This window comes from Harpia harpyja, chromosome 7 (genome assembly GCF_026419915.1).
Source record: "Harpia harpyja isolate bHarHar1 chromosome 7, bHarHar1 primary haplotype, whole genome shotgun sequence".
Lineage (NCBI taxonomy): Eukaryota > Metazoa > Chordata > Aves > Accipitriformes > Accipitridae > Harpia > Harpia harpyja.
In genome coordinates this window covers 22,827,768-22,850,784 of record NC_068946.1, presented here as the reverse complement: position 1 = coordinate 22,850,784, position 23,017 = coordinate 22,827,768, and the positions used below count along the sequence as shown (strand labels likewise).

At 43.0% G+C, this 23,017-nt stretch overlaps 1 protein-coding gene and 1 long non-coding RNA gene across 2 annotated transcripts in view; one reads left to right on the top strand and one right to left on the bottom strand.

Moving 5' to 3' along the window:
* The window catches only part of LOC128143846 (uncharacterized), a 75,595-nt gene that overhangs the window by 36,410 nt on the left and 16,168 nt on the right, over positions 1-23,017 (bottom strand). The gene's annotated exons all lie outside the window — the stretch shown is intronic.
* CAVIN2 (caveolae associated protein 2) lies at positions 153-10,594 on the top strand. The gene is made up of 2 exons (XM_052791662.1): positions 153-615; positions 8,002-10,594. Exons 1-2 carry the CDS (start codon positions 220-222, stop codon positions 8,791-8,793), a joined length of 1,188 nt encoding a protein of 395 aa, XP_052647622.1. The 5' UTR covers positions 153-219; the 3' UTR covers positions 8,794-10,594.

Sequence of the window (23,017 nt, the reverse complement as noted above, 5' to 3'; positions counted from 1 at the left end):
ATCCCCCTCGCCTTTTAAAAAAGGGGGGTGACGCGGGACGGGGGGGAGGCACCGGGGGCCCGGCCCCGCGCCCGGCCCGCCCCGGGCGGCCGAAGGCCGCCCGGGGTGGGCCGGGCCGGGGACCGGGGACGGGCTCTGCCCGAAACCTCCCCGGGGGAGGGGGAAGGCTCAGCCCTTAAGAGCAGCGCCGGCATCCGCCATCCCCATCCCGGCGCAGCGATGGGGGAGGCGGCGGGAGGTAGCGCGGTACCTCCGCTCCCACCGTCGTCGGAGGCGATGGGGGGGCAGGTGAACGCCCTGACCGTCCTGGCCTTACTGGAGAAACTGGTCTCGATGTTGGAGGCGGTGGAAGGGCAACAGAGGCAGATGGAGCAAAGGCAGCGGGGTTTGGAAGGGGCGGTGAGGGGTATTCAGGGAGACCTGGGGAAATTGTGCCGCAGCCACGGGGCGACGGGGGAAGCGGTGGAGAAGCTGCTGGAGAAGTCGCGGAAGGTGTGCGCCCACACCCGGGCCGTGCGGGAGCGGCTGGAGAGGCAATGCGACCAGGTGCGACGCCTGGAGCAGCATCACGCGCAGCTGCTCCGGCGGGACCGCTTCAAGGTGCTCATCTTCCAGGTGAGAGGCCCACGCGACCACCCCATGCCCCCCCTCCGGCCACCGCGTCCTGCACCTTCCCCCCGAACACGGGGGGAGAGCCCGTTTCTGCTAACTCCTAGCAAAATCGGGGACAGAGCCGAGCTACTACCGACTCTCAGCAAACTTGGAAAAAAGGCGCTCTGTTCGCAAACTTCAAGAAGTTAGGAGAAAAACCTTTCAATCTCAGCAAACGCAGGGAAAGAGCAGGCTTTTTCGCTAACTCTTAGCAAACTTGGGGAGAGAGCTCTCTCTTATTCTTAGCAAATTTAGGAGAAACGCCCGCTTTTACTCTTAGCAAACTTGGGGAAAGCGCCTGTTTTGCTAGCTCCTAGCAAACCTGGGGAAAGAGCTGTCTTTTTCACTAACTCTGGGCAAACCGCCCCTTAGTTTTTTGCTAACTTCCAGCAGACATGGGGAAAGCACCCTTTTTTTGCTAACTTTTAGCAAACCGTGGGGAAGGAGCCCTCTTTTACTCTTGGCAAACTTGGAGAAAGAGCTGTCTTTTACTAACTCATAGCAAACCTGAGGAAAAAGACCTTGTTTTGCTAAGTCTCAGCAAACCTGGGGAAAGAGTCACCTTTTACTACCTCTTAGCATACGTGTTTTGTTGTGGTTTGGGTTTTTTTAAGCAAACTTGAAGAAAGGGCCCTTTTTTTTTTAGCAAACTCAAGAAAACTTGAGAAAAGAGCCCATTTTGCTAACTCTTAGCAGCACCCCTAAAACCTGACCTTGCATCTGCCCTCAGAAGCAGGAGAGGGGCAGCGCTGCAGGTCCCTGTCACACTCAGCCTCACGCCCCGCTTCGCTCCTCAGGCTGTTCTGGCCTCTTCGGGGATGAGCTAAAAATTCAGCTAAAAACTCAGCTTCCTGGGAGTCCATCCAGCGATAGCAGCAGTTTGCATATTTTCCCCTTTTTAAGCAATGATCTAGACTGAACACAGTGTGAGCTTTAACTAAACACAGGACGTGACTTTTAAATCTTTTAAAAAAAAAAAAAGACAGACCTCCACAACACATTGGGGGAAGGAAGGAGAGCCTGCCACAGGTCAGGCACATCACCAGCTCCTCAGGCTAAACTTGCCAGCTGCATGTTACCTCTGTCAGTAGCTAACTCTACTCCTTGGGTTGCTGGGGTTTTTTTCTATTTAAACAAACGCAAAACAACAGAGCAGAACTTCATTTTAAAAGCTGGCAGGCCTGGTTAGTGCACAGGCACTTCCCCCAGAAAGGAAGCCCCCACCTCCCTGCTTATTGTTCTCCCAAATTACCATCCAGGCTTGTCAAGCCAGAAGAGGAGGAGCTGTGGCACGTACCAAGCGTGGTGGTTTCCACCCTAGAAAGAATGTGGAAATTATTCCAGGGACTGTGTAAATTAAAAAGACACGTTCTCTGGACTTCTCCAAGTAATTTAAGATCCATTACTGTAAGTCAAAACTTTGCCATCTCCCAGGCTGCGTTAGCTAAGGACTGGCTCCCGCCTCCAGGCTCAGACCTAGACCTTGCACGTTTCCTGTGGGGAGGGTGCACCAGCATGGCCTGTGGGAAGGTAATTTTGTGGCATTTCTGCTAACTGCGAGCATGAGAATTAAGGCCTTGCTATTGCAGCTACATAATTTTCCTCCAGAGAACCCAAATTTTAGCACTGTAAGGAGACATAGCGTGTAGACCAAAGACAAAAGCACAGCTGTGTGGGAGCAGTACAGTTGCCTCAGCTAGGGATCCCTGTCACTGCTGCCTAGGGGCAGTGATTTGTGGGCACTGGGTAAAAGTACTGATAAAACTCGGGTTTGAAGGATAAAGCAGCATCCTGCCAGGGGAGGGCTTGCTTGGCTTGTTTCCCGATACTAAATAGTATTGCAAAGCTAAGGCCTATTTAAACCTCCGAGCCTTTCTTTAATACTGGGTCCTAAAGTGCACAAACCCAAAGCAAACAACACAGGTCTGTGTCCCAGAACAACAGCTAAAGAAAATCCACAGCTGCTCCACCACCCGTCACTGGGGTGGTACCTTTGGACAGGAGGTCTGTTCTTCATTGCTTTTACAAGGATTTAGCTGACTGTGTTCCCATCTCTCACTGGAAAATATGTTGCCGTGGTAGTGGGGAGATGAACTTAACCAATCCCAAGCCGATGCAGATCAGAACACAAGCCTTAGAAAAGAAACACTGCAGTTAAATTCAGTAAAAAAAAAAAAAAAAAAATTCAGCTGTCAACTGGGAAAGGCTCCTGGCACAGGCCTGTTGCTAAAAGGCAGCATGGCTGCCTAGAAAACCAAGGCGGCCAGCAGAGCTTCCCGGGACATGGGAGGGTGGCTGGGGCAGGCAGCACCCTGGCCCTTCTCCGCTGCATCCTGGGAGGAGCTGGGATTTTCCACTGGGGAAGCGGCTGCACCCAGAGGGACGGCAGGTGCTCACGAGGCGTGCCCATATGCCTGCTGCCAGGCTGGGCAGGTGCCTTACCTGGGTGCCCACCTCCTGGAAATCTCCCCATGGGGTCTCCTTACAAGATGGAGGTGGGATGACCAGGCAGCCTGCGGGGCCACCACCTTACTAGGATAGTTGTACAGAGGGAAAAGAGCAGAAGGCTGGCTGGGTTTCTGTCCTGCCCCGAGCAGGAATCCATGGAAAAACAATTACAGGAAGGAGAAGTTGCAGCAATGAAGGCATATTGATGCCAGATTTCTGTAAAAACAAAAGGGAAATCTGGATGTATGACACTTCAGTTGGGGGATGATTCTTTTCCACTGAAAAAAACCAATCCCAAACTTCACACAGCATGTTTCCTGTTAGGACCCGCTTTTCCAGCTTAGGAAGACAGCTCGGTATAAAAATAAACATACACATTTGTGATTCAGTTCTGCATTCACCGTATACCTCAAACTCCCTGATATTTGGTGGGAGCACTGAGCATAGCCAAAACACATGACTGAGCTCCAGCTCTGCATTTTATGAAACCTAGCTGCTGCTCGCCACCATCAGCTTTCCCTCAACGTACATGCTGAGAATGAACTGCGTTTAGAAAAGTTCAGCTATTTACATATTTTCCATTAAAATGCTCTTAGTTTTCTCTCCCTAGACTGTCTGCATTGTTCCTGGTTTGCATATATTTCTCTAATTGGTGACATATTTTAATGGACCTCCATTCCAAGCATTTGAGGATGCCGAAGTTATTACAAATGCCACAAGTGACACAGCAATTCAGCAAAACACTGAAGTGACTGTTTTAAAAATCCTTGTTAAGCTTTGGCATTGTTCCCCTCTATTTTGTTCTCACCACATGACCAGCTTTTTGGTTCTGGTTTGGTGGTGTTTTTCTTTGCTTTTTTAGCTGCAAAAGCAAAATGCAAGATAAAAAAGGCTCATGTTTAATTTTTCCATTAAATGTCACATTTACTAGTGAATAGGACAGATAAGTCAAAATTACAGCTTGGGGTCAAGCACGCTGATATTCAAGCCACTTTCAGATGCTGCTTTGGGTAAATGCTTCATCCTGAAATGAATCAAGAGGAGGGCACAGGAAATTAGCCATGTGGGTGTATCTTGTTGTTTGGGTCACCGTAATAATCTTTTGAAAAAGCAACTTCAAACTCAAAAATGAACAAGTGAGGGAAACAGAAGCATTACAAGCCGATAATGCTATTATCTAACTACTAAATTTCCCACTGGAGCCTTGCAGGGAGAATACTCTTGTATTGATGAATGACAAAAATACCTCCCATGGCTCTTAAGACTTAATCCAGCTGTGCTGTGGGAGGTCGGGGGGCCGGTGCAGCCAACACCCCAGCCTGCACAGGACCTGCAAACAGGCGGCTGGCAATTTCCTCCTCCTTGCCTGCAGTCCCAGCCTGCTCCCTGCCCTCCTCCCTCCCTGTGGTGACATCCAGGGCTGAAGAGTATGTGTTTGTCCAAAGGAAAGTAGGTGGAGCTGTAACTGTTTTTAGAAGGATTTGTCATCTTTCGACCTATTTTGTGTAGGAAAACAAGTTTTAGACTAGTAATCATTTAGGCATATAACAGCATCTACAAAGTACAGAGGAGCCTGGACTGTTGTAAGCATGACAAAATGCCATCTCCCCTTCCTGAAGGGTACGGCCTCTTAAAACAAACCTAACAAAAATGCAAACCAAAACACAGTGATTTCCCTTATGCAGCATCAGAGATTCAGCACTCCTGAGTAAATTAACTACCTGTTCACTCAGGCTGTCCCGTTTCGTAGTACAGCTTTATGGATGTTATCTGCCTTTCTGGTAGAAGATAGGGATGAGATTATGACCCATAGAAAGTTCCCGAGAATGGCTGATCATAGCCACAGGGAAGGCACTGATTTTAACTTTGCAAGTATTGCTAGTATTAACAAGAGTTGTTTTACACAGAGAACTTGCACTGTTGTATTCATCTCCCACATGGAAAAATAAATTCAGAGGAGCTAGCTACCTACAGTCAAGCTCATCTGAGAAAATGCAAGCGCTGTTTTTGAACTTGGATGTGGAAAATAAAAAAATGTATTGCTTTCTCAGAATTTTGGAGTAGATCAAGAAGAAAAGATCAAAGTTCTACTTTTTTCGGTATGGAAAATAGTTATACAGTTTGTAACAGTTGGCATTTTTCAGTGTATTGTTCTAGTCGTCTTAAATGAAATACCAGACTGCTTGAAAAATGTATCAAAACAAAATATAGCTGTCATAGAAACTTGTTAGACCAAAAAGTTACCAATAGCCCACTTACAACATGTTATCAGTAACTGTATTTGAAATAGAAACGTCTGTTCCACCATAGAACATTCCTACTACACCACCTTTGTATTTCCAAAGCAATTTACTTAATTTATTTTCATTTGCATTTTAATAGTTCCTGTGATCCTAAGGCCTTTTAGAAATGTGAGATAGGAAAGCATGTCATTCCCATTTTACAAGCATAGTAATAGATGCCCAGAGGCTGATGTTTTCCAGGGCCATGCAGGAAGCTGAGAGAGAGGCGATTTCTTGGATGCCGGTACTGCCTGATAGCCAAAGACAACCTAGGATCTCCTTTTAATTCAATCATTAGCTCATTATTATGTAGTATATTTTTGATTGTTTTTTTTTCCTTTATAAATATGGAGAGTTTGACAGTCTCCCTTCTACTCAGTCACAAATTTGATAAAAATTGAAATAAAATCTGTGTCCATATTCTTCTAGAGCCTGCATGCAGTACTTCAGTTTAATGTGAACACTGTAGACACAAAGCTAAACTGACCTTGAGAAGAGTCACACAGGCCCATCTCTGGCTCAGACTGCACTGTGATCAATCTCATATGACACCACTTTCCTAGATTAAATACTTCAAAAGTTACAACCCATCTTTACTCATTAAAATCAGAGTTTTCTGTGCCATTCAGGCACTTACACCTGAATGTTCAGATGTTTAAAACTGTATGCAATTACCTAGGTTTGGAAAGAATGCACAAGACATGTAAATTATGCTTTATACTGAGTTCTCATGCTCTGGGGAATAATTTAACACTGCACCCACTCATGTAATCCACATTTCGTTAACTGCAGTGGAGAGAAAATATAAATATTTGTACTGCAGTTACAGCTGTTTTCACTTAAAGCTGGTGCAGGTTTTCTTTGTTTTGTTATCTTGGTCACTGTTGCTGATAGTTGCAACAACATAATAGGTGTCTGGAGAAGAGTGCTGGCTTCATTACATGTTCCACTGCAGGCAAAGGGCTTGGAAAGCTTGTTCTGTGCCAGTGTATCCAACCGAGGCCGCTGGTCCAGAAAGGTGTGCAGAAACCATAGAAGTAAAGCACATACGAACTGTCAAACTGCCATCCATTTTTTTGATACTTTTCATTTTTATATCCATGAGGGATATTCATCAACACACTTGAATCACAGCATATATGATTATATGCTGTGTATATATGGTATAAAATGATTCTGCCTGTCCACGTGCATATATTCTTGAGTTCAGAAGCGCTACAAGGTAGTCAGAACTATTTTGTTTTTAAAAACAACCATGTACAACATCCTTGTACAGCCTCAACAGCAAATTTAACCCAAGACACTATTCTCTCCAGTGATCAACAACTGTACGCTCAGTCCTGAAATAATGAGTATGAACTTTGAAGTGTATGTGGCCTTTTTTTCCCCTTAATTGTACACTCCAGCCCTGCCAGGGACAGATCTGAGACTATTACAACCATTTCACTCAGCGCTTGCTGCTTTTCATATCTAAAGGTAAATGGGGGTGGGGGAATCCCTCCAATCCATATGACTAAATGATATCGCACGCACTCTGTCCAAAAGTGATAAAAAATGTAATGAATAGAGACTACGCAGATCTAAGGCATAACAACTCTGAACGGAAAAGGGAATGTGCGAGGAGCCTCGTTTTCTTTGCATGGGCAGATGCCTGCAAAACCTACCGCAGAACAGAGCCTTCATTGTGCTGCCTTTGAACTGCTCGGGGTTGCAGAGCTGCTGTGCTCGGTAGTCACAGAGGTCTTTCGTTACGAATTGCAGCTTCTGCTCTTGTTCAGCCTGGTTTGTTTTCAGATACCTTCTTTCTTTCCATGCCCCTCCTTGGTTTTGTTTCTAAAAAGCAATCATTTTGCTCTTAGCTAGAAGTGACTACTAGTGTTTTCTGTATGGTAAAATGTCTGTTTATTTATGCATACCCTAAACTTTTTTTTATTTTTCAAGGAGTTGTCCTGTCCATATTTTTAATATTTACCAATTTACCAACCAAATTTACCAACTTTTTTTCTGTAAATAGCTGCAAAATAGCACATACTCTAAACATCATGGACTGCATGGCTTCTCAGTATCAACAATCCCTTTTTAACAGCAACGTACATTTTTCTGAAACACGGTGAAAGTGCTAACTGCATTTGCCACCTAAAATACCTCTCAGATGCAACCAACATCTCTGCAGAGATATTCCCAGTCTTTGGCTAGAGAAACTGAAAGCTCTGGGCTGTTATGTGACTTCTGTAGGTCTACGCAGGGGTCTGTAGTACAACCTCCTTAGCCACCATACCATCCCTTCTCCCCAGGGATAGGCGTAAAACTTTAGAGCTAAACTCGTATTTAAAAGTATCTAATTTAAATGACAAAGAACGGGATTTCCATTCTGTATACATTCCAAGTCACTCTGAAAGAGAAATCTTACAGCTGACAGCTCATTAGTCTTAAACTTTACCAGATAATGGTTCAGTGGGCTTTGAGTGGCTTGTTACTAGTTAAATATACTGAAACAACAAGAAACGTTCAGCATTCTTCCTCTCATCATGGGGCGGGGGGATAGTAATGGTTCAGGGTTGTGCTTTATTAAATTTGCGTCCTGTGAACTATGAAACTCAAATATTGTCAATTCTTTCAGGAGGAAAACGAGATCCCTGCCAGTGTTTTTGCAAAAGAGCCTATTCCCAGCATTACAGAAGGAAAAGAGGAATCTGTGGATGAGAACAAAACACTGGAAGAAACCTTGCACACAGTGGAGTTGGGTTCAGATGATGAAATGTTTCACGAAGAAGATGATGCAGATGACAGTGCAGAGGAGAAAACAGAGGAATCAAGAGCTGAGAAAATCAAGAGATCCAGCCTCAAGAAGGTAGACAGCCTCAAGAAAGCATTTTCCCGCCAAAACATTGAGAAGAAGATGAACAAGATCAGCACAAAGATTGTCTCACCTGAACGGAGAGAAAAGATCAAGAAATCGCTTACTGTACATCATCAGAAATCCTCTTCTTCAAAGAGTCCAGCTTTCAAAGTATCTCCCCTCACATTCAATGTGAAGAAAGTCCGTGAAGGAGAAAGCCCTGCTGAAGCTGAGGACAGGCCAACAGAAACCACAAGCAACAACCAAGCTGAGAATGAGGATGAAATGTCATTTGCCGACATGCACTCGGATATGACACCTACCACCTCGCTGACTGAGGAAGGCAAAGCAGTAGCCGATTCTCTAGAGAAGGAAGCCAGAATGGAAGGGAACGCCATGAACAACAACATTGAGCTGTCCATTGTTGAAGATGATGAAGAGTATGGAATGCCTCTAGAAGTTTCTAGCCAGAAACTGTATGATGAAAGGAACAACCCAGTCGGCGGGGAAATGGAACAATCTGATGAAGAAACAACCCAAGCAGCTGTCCTGCAGATAGACCAAACAGCGTAATCAACCCGAGCCTTCCTTCGCCTTCCAGATACGTATGGTTTTACTTAGGCGAATAACTGGTTTCTGCTACACAGGCAGTAGTAGCAATTCAATTTCTTCCATCCTTTTCTCTGCAGTGGTAATTTATTGCATCGTGTTAGAATGCAGAGTGAACAAGGTCAATGACACAGGCTGCAATATGCTCCGTTTAAGGCCGAGTCACTGGTGTTTGTTAATTTAGAGATGCTGTCAGCTGGCAGAAGAGACTAGCAGGAAAAAAGTATGTCTAGTAGAAGCAAGCTGGTCAGCTGGCTTTCTTATAGTTAGGTAAGAGGAATGCGTGGAGAGTAGTCAAAAACCAAACGTTTCTGTTCTGTTTTCTTCTCTCAGTATTTCACAGCACTGTGAGTAGTTTTGTATGTAAATGTAGAAATACCAATGAGAACATTTGATTTCAGTTTCCTTGCTATGCTACGTGAATGCCAACAGCCTCGGTAACTGTGCATACACGTATAGTTTGTTTGGGGCTTTGCTCCATAACGCTGTAAGACTAAAAGAGCAGAGTACTTAGAGGGCGACACTGAAAAGTTGGTTCCATCCATTTCAGTGGGGGAAAGATTTTTGCCAGTAGTCTCTCGCTATTCACTTAGAAGAAACTACTGTGTTTAGGTGGAAACAAAAAGACGTTTTTCAATCTACTGGAGTTATGGAGGTACATTAGTGACAAGCATGAATGTGTGATCAGTTACTGTACCTTTAAGGGATCAGAAATTGAAAAGAAAAAAAAAGAAGGAATTTGATAGAAACATGGAGATAGTCTGAAGAAAGTATGAAATATAAAAAAAAAAATAAAACCCTACAATATTAAATCTATACTCCCAGCTTAAAGAATATATACTCAGATAACACTAATTAATTAATTCTTAGTCTTTATAGCAATATACTATCAAACTTTGCACCTGCACAACTTTGTATCTCATAGTATTTTGAAAATAGCATAATTTATCTTTTTACAAATTATTTCGTTTATAGAGCTATATCTACACAGAAGAGTTAGATAATTACAGGGATGTAAGGACAATTTTTTCAAAAAGGTGAAATACTCTTTTTGGCAGGTCTAAAGGGAACAACGTGTTATGGATTGAACTTCATGGCAGGGATGAGTTTACGTAAGGATGAGTCTGCAGAGCCACAGGATTTGATTCTCTGCTAGTAACTTTCATCAAAGCCACCTACCTGCTTTCAAAATTACAAGTCTGTAATTTTTCAAAATTAATTGAAAAGGAGAGGTTACAGGGTAGTTTGCTCACTATGAATGTTCATTCCTGTCACTTAACAAAGGTAAGGGGGAAAGGGAGGAAAGGGAAGCACAATACCCACAACAGTTACCTTACATCCTTGTTTGTTTATGCAGTGGGTTATTTTTATTTTTTTTATATATATAAAATTCTACTGATACTTAACATTGCACTAAAAGGTTGCTTCCTTCAACTTGTATTTAGAATCACAAATTACAAGGGAAATAAAAACTACAGGAAAAGTAGCATTATGAAATGATTAACAGGTATTACTCCACAGGGGTAATATCTGCAACCAGTAAATTGCACTGGAAGTTAGTTGATAAGAGCTTAGTGTAGGCGCGTACTATTAAGAGTTAAGCTCTTAAGTGTACGGTATCATATAGGAGATACTGTTTGTAAGAAAAATCATGGCATAACTCGTGCAGCTATATTTTTATTTTGTATTAACTACAATAGATTTCAATCATTTTTACTTGTAACTAACTACAAATATGACAAATAAAAGCATAACATAAAACACAGCCATGTCAGTCTTTGGGAGAAGCAGTCTGAGAAGTTGGCAAAGATGAAATTTAAAGGTCAAGCATTTATTACTTCAGTTGATGTACCCATTGTACCTATACCATTTTCTTTCTCATCCTCAGCTGTTATTTAGCAATGCAAACACCATTGCTTTGCTTTCCAGACACTCACCAGATCTCTAGCCCATCTGTATGTAGTCAGACCCTTTCCAAAATCTGCTAGCTCCATCTGCATTTTTTATTGGACTGCAGCATACTTCTAATACTTTAAATAGTTCTGAAAGCATATTTATATTGAAGTGTATATTCTGTTTACGCACACAGATAAACTCATGTCTTTTAGAGTGCCACATAGTCTCTAGCAGGCTTAATTTTACTGACAGACCAAAGAATCCATGTTTAACCTTTATGTAACAGCTGTCAGCTTCCCGCAGCCACCAAGCGCTAACCAGGAACCCCAGCATCATGTTTACATTTTGCTTTCAGATATGCCTGGTTTGTTTGTCCTCCTAAGCTTTAATTCAAACAATACCCCAGTCACACTTTATCCAGTTTTAGAGATGCTGAAATGAATCCCATGCACAGTGTTTTAAGAGCATTACAATGCTATCCAGTAAAACCATTGGAAATGCAGATACTAAGCATCTGGGAGAATCAATTCAAATACCCACTTCAGGATAAACTACACACACAGCCATCAGTTGCAGGACTAGAATTAAACGTTTGCTCCGTCACGATCGCACATTTACAAGGACGAGCGGGCCTGTAATCCTTACAAACATAAGAAAGCATGCTTTGCAAGAGAGAAAAATGTTTACTCAACTCATGAATGTCTGCTTTTGTGCCATCTTATAGACCAGAGGAAGAAGCAATCTCATGATCCTGAGATGTCCCCCAAGCTGTTTCTTTCCCTCTCCTTCCATTTTCGAATCCTGACTAAAAACATTAGGCCTGACTAAAAACATTAGTCTGCAAGACTTACTGTTTCAGGGAGGAGACAGGCTGTGGCACCAGCAGCACTGTATTCTTTCAAGTATCTGAAGTATGTGCCTGGATCTTGTCAGGCTGTCAGATGTCAAGCATATGCACCGGTATTCCATGATTGTGCTGACAGGTTTGTCTACAGAATTGCGTTTTTAAAAAACTGCTTGTTTACCCTTCTTGACACGATAACATGGGTACAGCAACCTGCCTGTGAGCTCCACTTGTACCTTTACTCCTTGGAAGACCTGACCTGTTAACTGCTGCACCGATTCAGAGTTTGACCTCCACTGAAATTGGTGTGAGCTTTGCACAAAGAAAGAGGGTGTGATAAAGTCCTTGTGGTATAAATATTTAAACTAGCAGCACTCAGTGGCTGCTGATACTTCCATTTTCAATGCCAGAAAACCAGCTGACATTTCTGTCCACTTTTAGGGGAAAGGGCAAAGAGCATCCTGTTGACCCCCTTGTGCTAATCCATGAGCCATCTCCTCTGTGAAAAGGCACAGATACGGGCTTTCTGGACCATTTCACTGTCAAATAAGAGAGTGCAGTGAAAGCCCTCACACAGACCAGACTGAAGCATGTTTGATGATTAAAGAGACAGAAGAAAGGGAAGAAGAAAAGGATCAGAAGGTAAAATATACCTGTATGCCCTTTACACTGATGCAGCGAAAACCATTTGTTGGTACAGGCTGTAACGCCAGTTACGTGACTGATGACTGATAGTCACGCAGTTAAAAAAAAGAGGTAAACTCAGAAGAACTAGTGAAGTAATGGCAACTTGTTAGAGGGCAAACTGTTCACCAAAGGGCCAGTCCAACCCTGAAAGTCAGTGAAAAGCCTTCAGCTGGCTCAAAGGACTCTGAGCCGTACAATGTTTTTGGACCATATGTACAGCTCCTGTGACCATCAGTAAGAGCGGTGTGCATAGATGCAGGACATGAGATCTGTGTATCTCCCTAATCCAATCTGCTTAGCTCATCAACAGAATAAAAAGTTTTACTGCCATCAGCACTGCAGATGCAATAGTGTGGCAGAAAGAAAGGCTATAGCCTGCTTTGCAGGGTGCATTGTGAGCAAAATTTCAAGCTAAGTTCTGACTGCAAGGTCTTTGCTGTCAGTAACTGCATACTACAGACCAAGTGTAGCTAGCTCCAGCTCCTGAAAACAAAGTCAAGCACATAGGTAGAAAAGTTTTACTGTGACCCACTAAGACACACATGCTCACTGTGGGTGTCAAGAGGAAGGTGTCAGGTAGTCTTCCTGCATGCCAAGACAAAGATTCACCACTTGAGCAAAGCAAGCACGCAGCTGTTTGGCCCCAGTCCTGCTTAGGGTTTTGCCTAGGCAACTAAACAACTGGCAGCAAACAACTACCAGAGCAGCCCGGAGGGTGCTGACTCAGCGCGTAAGTATCCACCACTCTGACTCATGGCCCTTGCTTTCCCAAATAAATGGAAAAAGGCGGATAGCCACTTTCCACCACTTTAAACTACCCGTTGCCAGGGTTTTGTTTCAGGATCTGCATTTGAACCAGCATCAACCCTAGGCTGAGTCTAACTGCACGCATAAAGAAAATTTTAATCAGCATACTTGCAGCTGTTGGTGGTGGGTGATCTTTCCTGCCCTCCTTTTGATCAAAATGCCTTTTTTCCCCTTCCTCTCACTCCACCAAGTCATTTGCGGGAGTCTGAAGTGCACACTAATTCAAATAAGGAACTCCCTCTAACTGCATGTTGAGAACTGATAATCAATGTCATCTTTAATTTTTCTTACATGGTTATCCCCTTTAATGGAGTGTGCTGCAGTAACTGAGAATAAATCTGCTTTGGGTTAAGCTAGAGATTGTTATTTATTTTTCCTTCAGATCAGAGATTAATATTGCTGTATGACCATTGGCACTAACCTCTTTTTCCATAGCAACACTAAAAAGAACATAAACTATGAGTCATAATTTCTCTCTGGAGGACTTTTTTGTAATTATGATCATTCCACAGTTCCTAAAATATGTTAGCTGATATATAGCTCTGGTATAACAGCTTTGATTTTCCTTCGTTTGAACATGCAGGCAGAAAGAAGAGACTTCCATTATTTTCTCTTTCCCAGGCTGAGCTAAACACTACACAAAGTACCATGCATTAGTTATTCATTATAACCGTGTGGCCCCTAAAAACTCCACAGCAATGTTTTCCTTATAAAGGTGGAACAGGTTTCCTCACTTTCAATAACCTTAAACAATACTGACCTTCTAAAAGAAAACTCATGACCTTCCCAACATGGTTAGTAAACTGGGGTCTGACAGCTGGAATTGATCCAAACTGGAAACTGTATTATACTCAGTGGCAGCAAGGTTGCACACCAGCATTGCTCCTCTGCAAGTCAAGAGCTTTAGACTCTCCAACGTTTCCTCTCCCACAGAACACAGCTGCAATATACAGCCCAAATTCAGCAATAATCATGATTCTCTTTACTCCCTTCAGTGAAAACCTGGCCTTGGAACAACTTGACCATACAGCTCCTTGGAATATCTCAACAGATGATCATACCAGGTCATCACAAGAGATTTTTAAGACTTTTTGTGTGTGTGGTAGTCTCCTATGTTTCCCTTACAACACAGCCTGCTGCATGCTGGTGTGAAGCACTCAGAAAACCTATAGTGCCTGTTGCAGAAGAATTAGGAAAACAACTAGCAAACCCAAGGACACACACATTCACTAAACAGTCATAATCCAAAATGGAGAGACAGAACAAGCTTGCATCTCTCAGTGTGATCCCCAACAGCTAAACCAAACCCAGACTGCACCACCACAAAGGGTCCGTGGTTTGCTCTTGCCTTGCCAGTATGAAGCAGTGCACACAGGCTCAGGCTTGTGCAGGCAGGTGAGGAAAGACCAAAACACCAACTAACATAGTATCAATCACTCCACAGACTTGTGTACTCCTCCCTGAAGGTTTGCAGAAAAAACCCCAAACCTTCAAATTCCTGAACACAAGGAGCAGAAGGTCACTGTAACGCCCTATGCCATTAACTCCAGTGAGGAGAGTCTGGCTCTGTCTTCTTTACTCCCTCCCATCAGGCTTAAGCTGCGTAGAAGCATGGGTGATGTGAACTGTGCTAGGTACTGAAAACGTGCAAGACAGTGTTAGGAACAAATAGCACACAGGGGATGTCTATACTGCACGCCATGTACACATACCTCATTTAGATCAAGTACCAGGCACAGCCTAACTACAGAAACACAACGCTCCATTCAAGCAAATTTATCTTATTTCTCAGCTACTTAGCTCCTGATGTCCTACACTATTCATTTAAAGCAAGCTTCAGCATCTTTTCAGTACACTGCCAACTACAGTTATATATGCCCTTATATTACTTGTTCCTTCTGACATGCCTGTAGGCAAATGAGCCCCATGAGGATGACAACATGAGCTGCATTAACCAGCCGCCCGGTCCCTGAATCATTACAACTCAACACAGCACTGTGAGAGATATGGAAAAAGGGACAGTGAGAACATCTGACGAGCAGTAAAGAAATTATGAACACACAGAAGTTGTCTGCATTTGCAGAGTGAGTTGTGACTTCCACACTACCACGGTGGAAGCTAAATGCACTATGTGACTTCTTTTAAATAACCTTCATTTTCCTACAAGGTTTACCATTTTACTGTTGATGATTGCTGGAGACTGAAAGTCAGTAAGCAGGTTGTGACTGAAAATATTAAGAGGTGATATGTCATGTAAGACCCGTGTAAATAGGTCCTACATAAATTTGAAAAGCAGGGGGGGTTTGTTTGCATGTCCAGGCGTAAGCTCTTTAGAAGAATGACTGTGTCCTCTGCATGCCACCGCACACCTCTTCAAATGAAAGGCAAGCCTGCAGTACATGGAAGTATGCATTTCTGGGTTAGGTTTAACAGCATGGAAATCTCAATTAAAACAAGATCGTGTTACGCAGTTAGCTCTAAAACACTATGTATGACATATATATGTGATATATATATGACATCCAGTTTCAAATAAGGTGAGAACCCAGAAAAGTTTTCGTGGATTTTGGAGTGGCTCTAAATTGTTTTGCTAAAAAGGAAACAGACTGACAGGATCCTATAAATCCAATCCAAAAAAAACAATCCATCAGATTTTTTTTTTTAATCAGTTCCCATTACTTCTTAATGATACAAAAATTGACATCCAGCTGGGAGTGGAGGAGGCATTAAGACAGGGAGAAGTGTGGGGGATGTGCACGAGAGGGGGAACGTGTGAGGGAAGGAATCAGTGGGAAGGGTGGGGAACTGGAGGAAGGAGCTGAAAGGCTACTGAGAAAGAAGCACCGGCAGAGCGCCCAGAACCTCAAAGCAAAGGATGGGACAGAACCAAGAGGGACCATCAAAACAGGGAAAACAAAGAAAAACAAGAGTCAGTAAGGTCTAGGGTTCAAAAGGATGGAAATGAGAGTAGGGAATCAGAAAAGACTGTGGGATAGCTGCCATGTAAAAGACAGCAACAGTGAAGAAAGAGCACAATATTTATTTTTTCATCTCCCTACCTGCCAATCTATATTGCAGAGGCTGTGCCCAGGATTTAGGTCTAGAAGTGATTTTTACTGTGCAATGTTGTCAAGGCTTTTTGTTTTGCTTGGATTTTTTTGTTTGTTTTGAGGGAGAAAAGTTAGTCAGGAATAGGCAAAAGCAACATCTTATTCATACACATCAAAATAGCTCAGCCTGAGCCTGCAGAAGCCTATAGTGGGAACAGCCCTTTCCCAGGTCTGCAGCGCAAACTCACACACCACCATACATTTGTCATGCCTACTTGCTTCCAAAAAGCCTTGGGGGGAGGAAGGTTAGGGGGGAAGAGGATAGATGCTCCTAACAGCAGGGTGGGGTCTCCTCTTGTCTAGACATTTAGCTAAACCCCCACTCACTACAGACCTCCTGCACACAAAGGACAGGCAGGATCTGCTAGAAGCCCTGAGGAATGCACCTCCAACAGCTGGATTTCACTGCCAGATGACTGAATCCTAACGGTTTGCTGGAACAGAGCCAGTGGGATTTCTTTGCTATTGCAAACAGATTTTTGGGAAAGCAAACCCAGCTCTCTTCCTCCACCGGGCCTCACCGTCTTGCTTTGCCAAGAAGTCTGCTATATTAAGATATGAGGCAGCCATGCTGGCTGGGCCATTTCTCCTTCGTGCTTGGCCTCCCGTGGGAGTTGCTCCATTCTCACATATCTGCTGAGAAACAGCTTGTTCTTTCTGGTTTTCCTCAGTTTCTTTTTTTAGTGGTGCCTTTCTGCCACTTCGCACAGCAGAGGCCTGGTTCCGCTCCGACGCCAGCACGGACCTGCCTGAGTCCCCTTCTCAGCATGCACCCCTCACATCAGGAGCAGCTTTCTCCTGTTCCACTCCTAACATCTCCTAGGTTGCTTCCTGACATTTTCTTGTACTTTTCCAGAAGCTCTCCAGTTCACTATATAACTCTCACAAAATGAAAGGCTCTACAGTGAATTCTTGTTAATGGCTCACAGGATGCAGGTTAATAGATACAGGCTTTTTCATACCTGCCATACTTGGATCATTTTCTATGCAGAAGAGGGAAACATAGGGACAAAATGAAGAACTTTGGAGCCAATGGAAGGAAAATCTAGATTAGGACTTTTCAAAAGGGAAATGTCTCCTCGCCTACTTGTTTGCTGCTGTCAAATTTCAGTGCCTGAAAATAAAGTCTCCTTCTACAGAAGAGAAAAAGGGGGAGATGTATTGAGAGATAAAAATGACAGTGGAAACTCAGGAGTTGTATGGCTTCTTTGTCATACAATTCCAGTGACATATATGTCTCTCATACATGCATACATATATATATATACACGTGACACATACATATCTTTATATACACACCTGTATATTCATCCTTACTATTTAGTACAAGGATTAATGTGCTAAACCCTAAAAAAAAAAAAATTTGGCATCCAAATCTCATTAATTCTGAGGACACCTGCACACCTGTAACTCATTCTATAAACTAATAAAGACAAAGTTCCTCAAAAGTTTTCCTCCTGACATTTCTTATAGTGCCTATGCTATCACAGTATTCAGCATCCATCCTGAAAAACTAAACAAATTCAGGCACTCCCCTTTCACATAATGTGACAGTAGTCAAAAATCTATGCCAGCAGTGGGAGACTAACAAAATCTAAATGTGCTTAGAGAAAATCACAGACAAGAGAACTTGAATTGGTAGGTCTTGATCATATATGAGAGTTACTCAAGCTGCAGCTCTAATAGGAGCAATTTCATATTACAGTGAGTGTTTCACTTTATAAGGATTTCACAAAATCACTTCGTAAGTCTTTCACACACAGTTTTGTGCAATATTTTTCAGGCAGAGGCAATGTTCACACTGAGACAGATGTAAGCTCGCTCTGCCCATGCTTCAAGCCAACTGGAAGGCATGTTAAATGTCAGATGTTGCCCCAAGCTAATATGCCACGTCTCTTATTAGCTCAAACGGGGCACTGCACTAACTGCATCCATATGACGCCTGGTCAGCTCAAAACACAGACAGGATGAGATCATCTCCGCCTGTATGATACTGTTAGGCAACACAGCCAGAGAGTTTTGCCTGCATGAACAATGCAGTTGCAGAGGGTATTACTCCACTGTTGCTCCATTAATGCCTAACCTACCCCAAGTAATAGAACAAAATAGATCTTTAGCCTATAATTTAAAAAAAAACAAAAAACCCAAAAAACAACAACAGAAAAACCCCAGAAATGTGGTAAATGTTTTACCTGTAGTAAGTGCTGAAGTTGGAGAAAAATTATCTACACAGAACTCATCTGATTTGCTTGTTATAGCAGAAAGCGTGGCAAAAATTCCTCTTTGATGCCATCCTGCTGGAGCAATCTGAAAGAGTATTTTGGCTCTATAAATCTTAATCATCACACTACAATACAGTGCTTAGTGTCTGCTCTCATTTTCTTTGTACAAGGCTCCCATATGAGAGTAAAGAAGGGATCAGCTAAACTCTGCAGTGGTTTTCTTCTGGTCTAAATCCTCTGGGGGAAGCGGCATGAAATATTGCCTGGGGACTCAGCAGTAAGGCATGTGCTTGCCCCTCCATGATACCGGGGCCCATCCACCAGGGACCTGGGCAAAGATCAGTCAGATCTGTCACCAGCAGCAGTTCTGCCATGGCTCTGCCATCCAGATGACCACAGGGACTTGAGGTGGAAGAAGTGGCAAGATGCCTTCCTGACATTCCTGAGATCCACGGAATTCAAGAAGCTTACACAGAATAATTACTTTGTGTAGGTAAGGACAAGGCTTTAGCCTACTTCCATATCCCCACTGCGATGGAATCATAGAATCATTTAGGTTGGAAAAGACCTTTAAGATCACTGAGTCCAACCGTCAACCTAGCACTGCCAAGTCCACCACTAAACCATGTCCCTAAGCGCCACATCTACACGTCTTTTGAACACCTCCAGGGGTGGTGACTCAACCACTTCCCTGGACAGCTTATTCTAATACTTGACAACGCTTTCGGTGAAGAAATTTTTCTCCACATCCAATCTAAACCTCCCCTAAAGCAACTTGAGGCCATGTCTTCTTGTCCTATCACTTGTTACTTGGGAGAAGAGACTGACACCCACCTCACTACAACCTTCTTTCAACTAGTTGTAGAGGGCGATAAGGTCTCCCCTCAGCCTCCTTTTCTCCAGGCTAAACAACCCCAGTTCCCTCAGCCGCTCCTCATAAGACTTGTTCTCTAAACCTTTCGTCAGCTTTGTTGCCCTTCTCTGGATGCGCTCCAGCACCTCAATGTCTGTCTTGTAGCGAGGGGCCCAAAACCAAACACAGTATTCAAGGTGCAGCCTCACCAGTGCCAAGTACAGGGGCATAATCATGTCCCTAGTCCTGCTGGCCACACTATTTCTGATACAAGCCAGGATGCTATTGGCCTTCTTGGCCACACTTGGAGACATTTTATTCTTTAAGATTATATATTATTCAGTGAGTTCTGCCACCCTTCTCCAAATATTATTTTCACTCAACAATGCAGCTGGCCAAATACTGCAAAAAAGCATTAGCTGAAAAAATTATTTGTCAGGAAACATGGTTTCCTCTTCTCCACCTAATGCATTCCAGCAAGTTCCAGCTACATTGCTTCCTCCCAGCATTTAACTTGACAAAGCATGTGGTGAGCCTGGCAAGAACCTGAAGACATCAAATGTTCATTATTATTCAGCATTAACAGTTGTTATTGTTCTTATATCAATAGTTAAAGCTTGCCCTCACTAAGAAATGGTTCTTTTTTCCTGACTACCAGAAATTTCTTTTGCACAATAATCCTCTTTACATAGCATTGTGATATTTTCAGATTTTCCTGTTCAGCTTTCAATGCTACGTGAATACCGCCTAGTGAGGAAAAGCCCACTACATTTAATATATCTTACAGTTTCATTCTTAACTGGATTTAGTACAGTGGTCATTTGTTGTTGTTCCTTTCCCAAGTTGCATTGCTGTGGCTGCAGCCTTCTCATCTTCTTGCTTGTTTTCCGTCCTTATTTCACTGCCATTACAACCATGATTTGCATTATCAGATTGTTTTTCACCAGGCTTCTACTAACCCATGTTAAACTTTGCAGCCACCTAACTTTACTGGTTTGGGGGTTTTTTGGCAGTGGTGATGGGGTAAGAGGGGTCCTGACATCCATCAGCAGTAGCACCCTAGAATTATTTGTTGCACCATCCATTTATTTACATTTATCCTGACCATATAGTAAGAGTCCTTATGTTGCTGCTAGCCTTCAAATCTGACTGAGTTTGTACATAAGGTACTCAAAAGTGCCTTTTTCAGAAACAAAATCATCAGTGGTTAAACTGAGTGAGAGGTAAGGAGCTTAATTCTACTCTTGTATATGTGTATGCAGTTTTGGAATGGAGGCACTGAAGCCAATGGAGCATTCTAAGCTCTACGCTGTGTAGCAGAAAAGATGATCACAGACCAGACTCCCTTGCACAGCTAGGTTGGGGTTGCAGAATTCTTGTTTGTAGGAATACAGAAGCCCTATTTGAGCATCTTCAAAAGACAGAATCTTTACTACCTTCAGGACTAAAGCCTGACCTGAGAGCCAATTGATGGATTCAAATCAACTCCAGCATGCTTTGCATTTGATTAAAACCAAGATCCCCCTCTTTGCTATAACTTCCCCAAATACTTTCACTACGTAAACTAGCTTTTAAGAGAACTTTCTCTGAACACAGACTGAATACACATCTACAAGACATTTCTTTAGATTCAAGGTAAAGTACCCAGATACTGTTCTGAGGAGCATGATACACAAGATCTTAATTCTCACTCAAACAGTTCCTGTTTATCTTCATGGAGGACTAACTCAAATATTAGCTTTTGGATTTGATAAGGGACACATTAAACAAACACTGATGCCTGTATCATAAAAAAGCTGGCTCTCAGCCAGGTAAGTGGAGCACTGCCTACAAGTTAAGTATTACTATATTCAGGCTTTGCTTGCAGTGGTATTTTCTTCTACAGCCTGCATTTTTTTTTTTCAGTAGTGCATAAGCATATCTAATAGAGTGGCTTACAGGGAGATTTCAATCACCCCCTAGCACATGACAAATGAGACATTTCTTATGCCAGCTCAGCTGCACGCAGTAGTCCTCTCCCTCCCGAGAACTCCGTTAAGAACTTCGGGTCTGAGACACCATTTTGTTACTCCACTATCATGCAGTGATGAAAGAAACAACACTTTAATTGTTTTCTATCCACAATATAATGAATTACTCCTCTCTCTAAAATAGAGAGGCAGCAAAAGAAAGAACATGAATACTCATTTCCTTTTCCAGTCAACAATTAAAGCACTTGTCAAAAAATGTGACAATCGGTAAAAATCAATGTAAAATTTGGTAATAGCTTGACACTTTCAATATTGCAAAAACTCTCACCTAATACTCTCAACTAATCAACCTTGCTAAAGCTGAATGGTTCCTTGAAATTAATGGTGCTTCCTGTGGACTACACTGCTTCTCAGCATGAATTAGACAAGCAAAAAATCCCAGTGCTTTACAAAGAAATTTTGAAGTAGATCTACAGTAACTCCCCCAAGGAGCTTCTTCTGATTTAAAGAAAAAACCAAAAGCAGCTAATAAAACAAAACAGAAAAAGAGGGGTAAGAAAAGGTCACACTTAACAGAAAACAATGAAAGTTTCCACAGGCATTTATCAACTTTCTTACCCTGCACCATGCAAATGTTTAAACACACTGTTACTAGATCTTCCAACAGATAGCGAATATTTCACCCCTTGAAGATGACTTCCACATCTTCTCAAACCTGTGTTTTACCTCAATATTTTCTGAAACCACAGGCACAGGCTAAAAATGCCAGAATTTGCCACTGAAATGTGCTGCCTAAATGCAGTAACGCTTACAGAGCTCAGCTTACAAGCTCCTCTTCCCAGGACTCAGACTTCCACTGCTCACATCCTGAAGTAAAATGCTGAAAGGAGCTAGATTGCTTACGTCGGCCATAAATACCAACAGCTCTATCACTCATTTAGAAACTAATGTATTTTTTTCCATAAAACTTGAGAAAAATACCGGACTTCAGCCCATCCCTGAGGAACCGTTCCCTTTCATCCCGGTCCTGCTCATGATCAATTCCCTGCACAAGGGGGCTCTGAACCATGACTGTGGCTCTCAGATACTACCACAATAAAAAGTAAATAGTGGAAACAACAACAGGTTTCCCCCCAAGAGGATTGCATCCAGGCACTTGCCTCACAGTGATAAGCGAGCATCCAAACAATCAGAGGCGCAGACGGCATTGCTCTCAGAATAGTTCCTGTGTTCCCGAGTCTCATGAGAGATGAGGGAGAAGATTTCCCTCTCAAGGGCCACTGCTACGCACGCATGCTTTCCTGAGCCCTGGCTCACCTCTGGCCCTTGTTGCTCAGCCTGCCCTGCTCTCCAAACAATTCAAACGAGAAAACACCAGAATCAGAAACAGCACACCTCACTTATGCACTATTTGCCATAGATTTAATGTGCTTTCTAACCAGCCCCCAGGTTCAACAGCATTGGTTGTACCTGAACACTACCATCTACTCAGGGAGCATTGCTGAAATGGGTCATTGCTGATGAGGGTCACCTCTCAGGGAAAAGCAGCACTCTATTTCAGAAAAACTAGCACTAGCTTAGAGCCTAAAGTAGAGAGAAAGAAAGGGTGAGTACTGTCTTTTCCTCAGGCAGGCAAGTATCCATTAGAAAGCTATTTCCAAAGGTTTAGGATAGAGTGTGGTACCTGCCAGGTGAAATAAAGCCCAGAGCATCCTCAGCAGATCTTGTTCCACAAGCAGGTAAATAAGCTTCCCGCAGCTGAAGCAGCACGACACCCAGCTTTTGGCTCCATCTAGCAG

Coding starts and splice junctions, on each gene's coding strand:
- CAVIN2 (XM_052791662.1), top strand. CDS start 220: ATGGGGGAGGCGGCGGGAGGTAGCGCGGTACCTCCGCTCCCACCGTCG. Junction 616..8,001: donor TCAAGGTGCTCATCTTCCAG/GTGAGAGGCCCA, acceptor CAATTCTTTCAG/GAGGAAAACGAGATCCCTGC.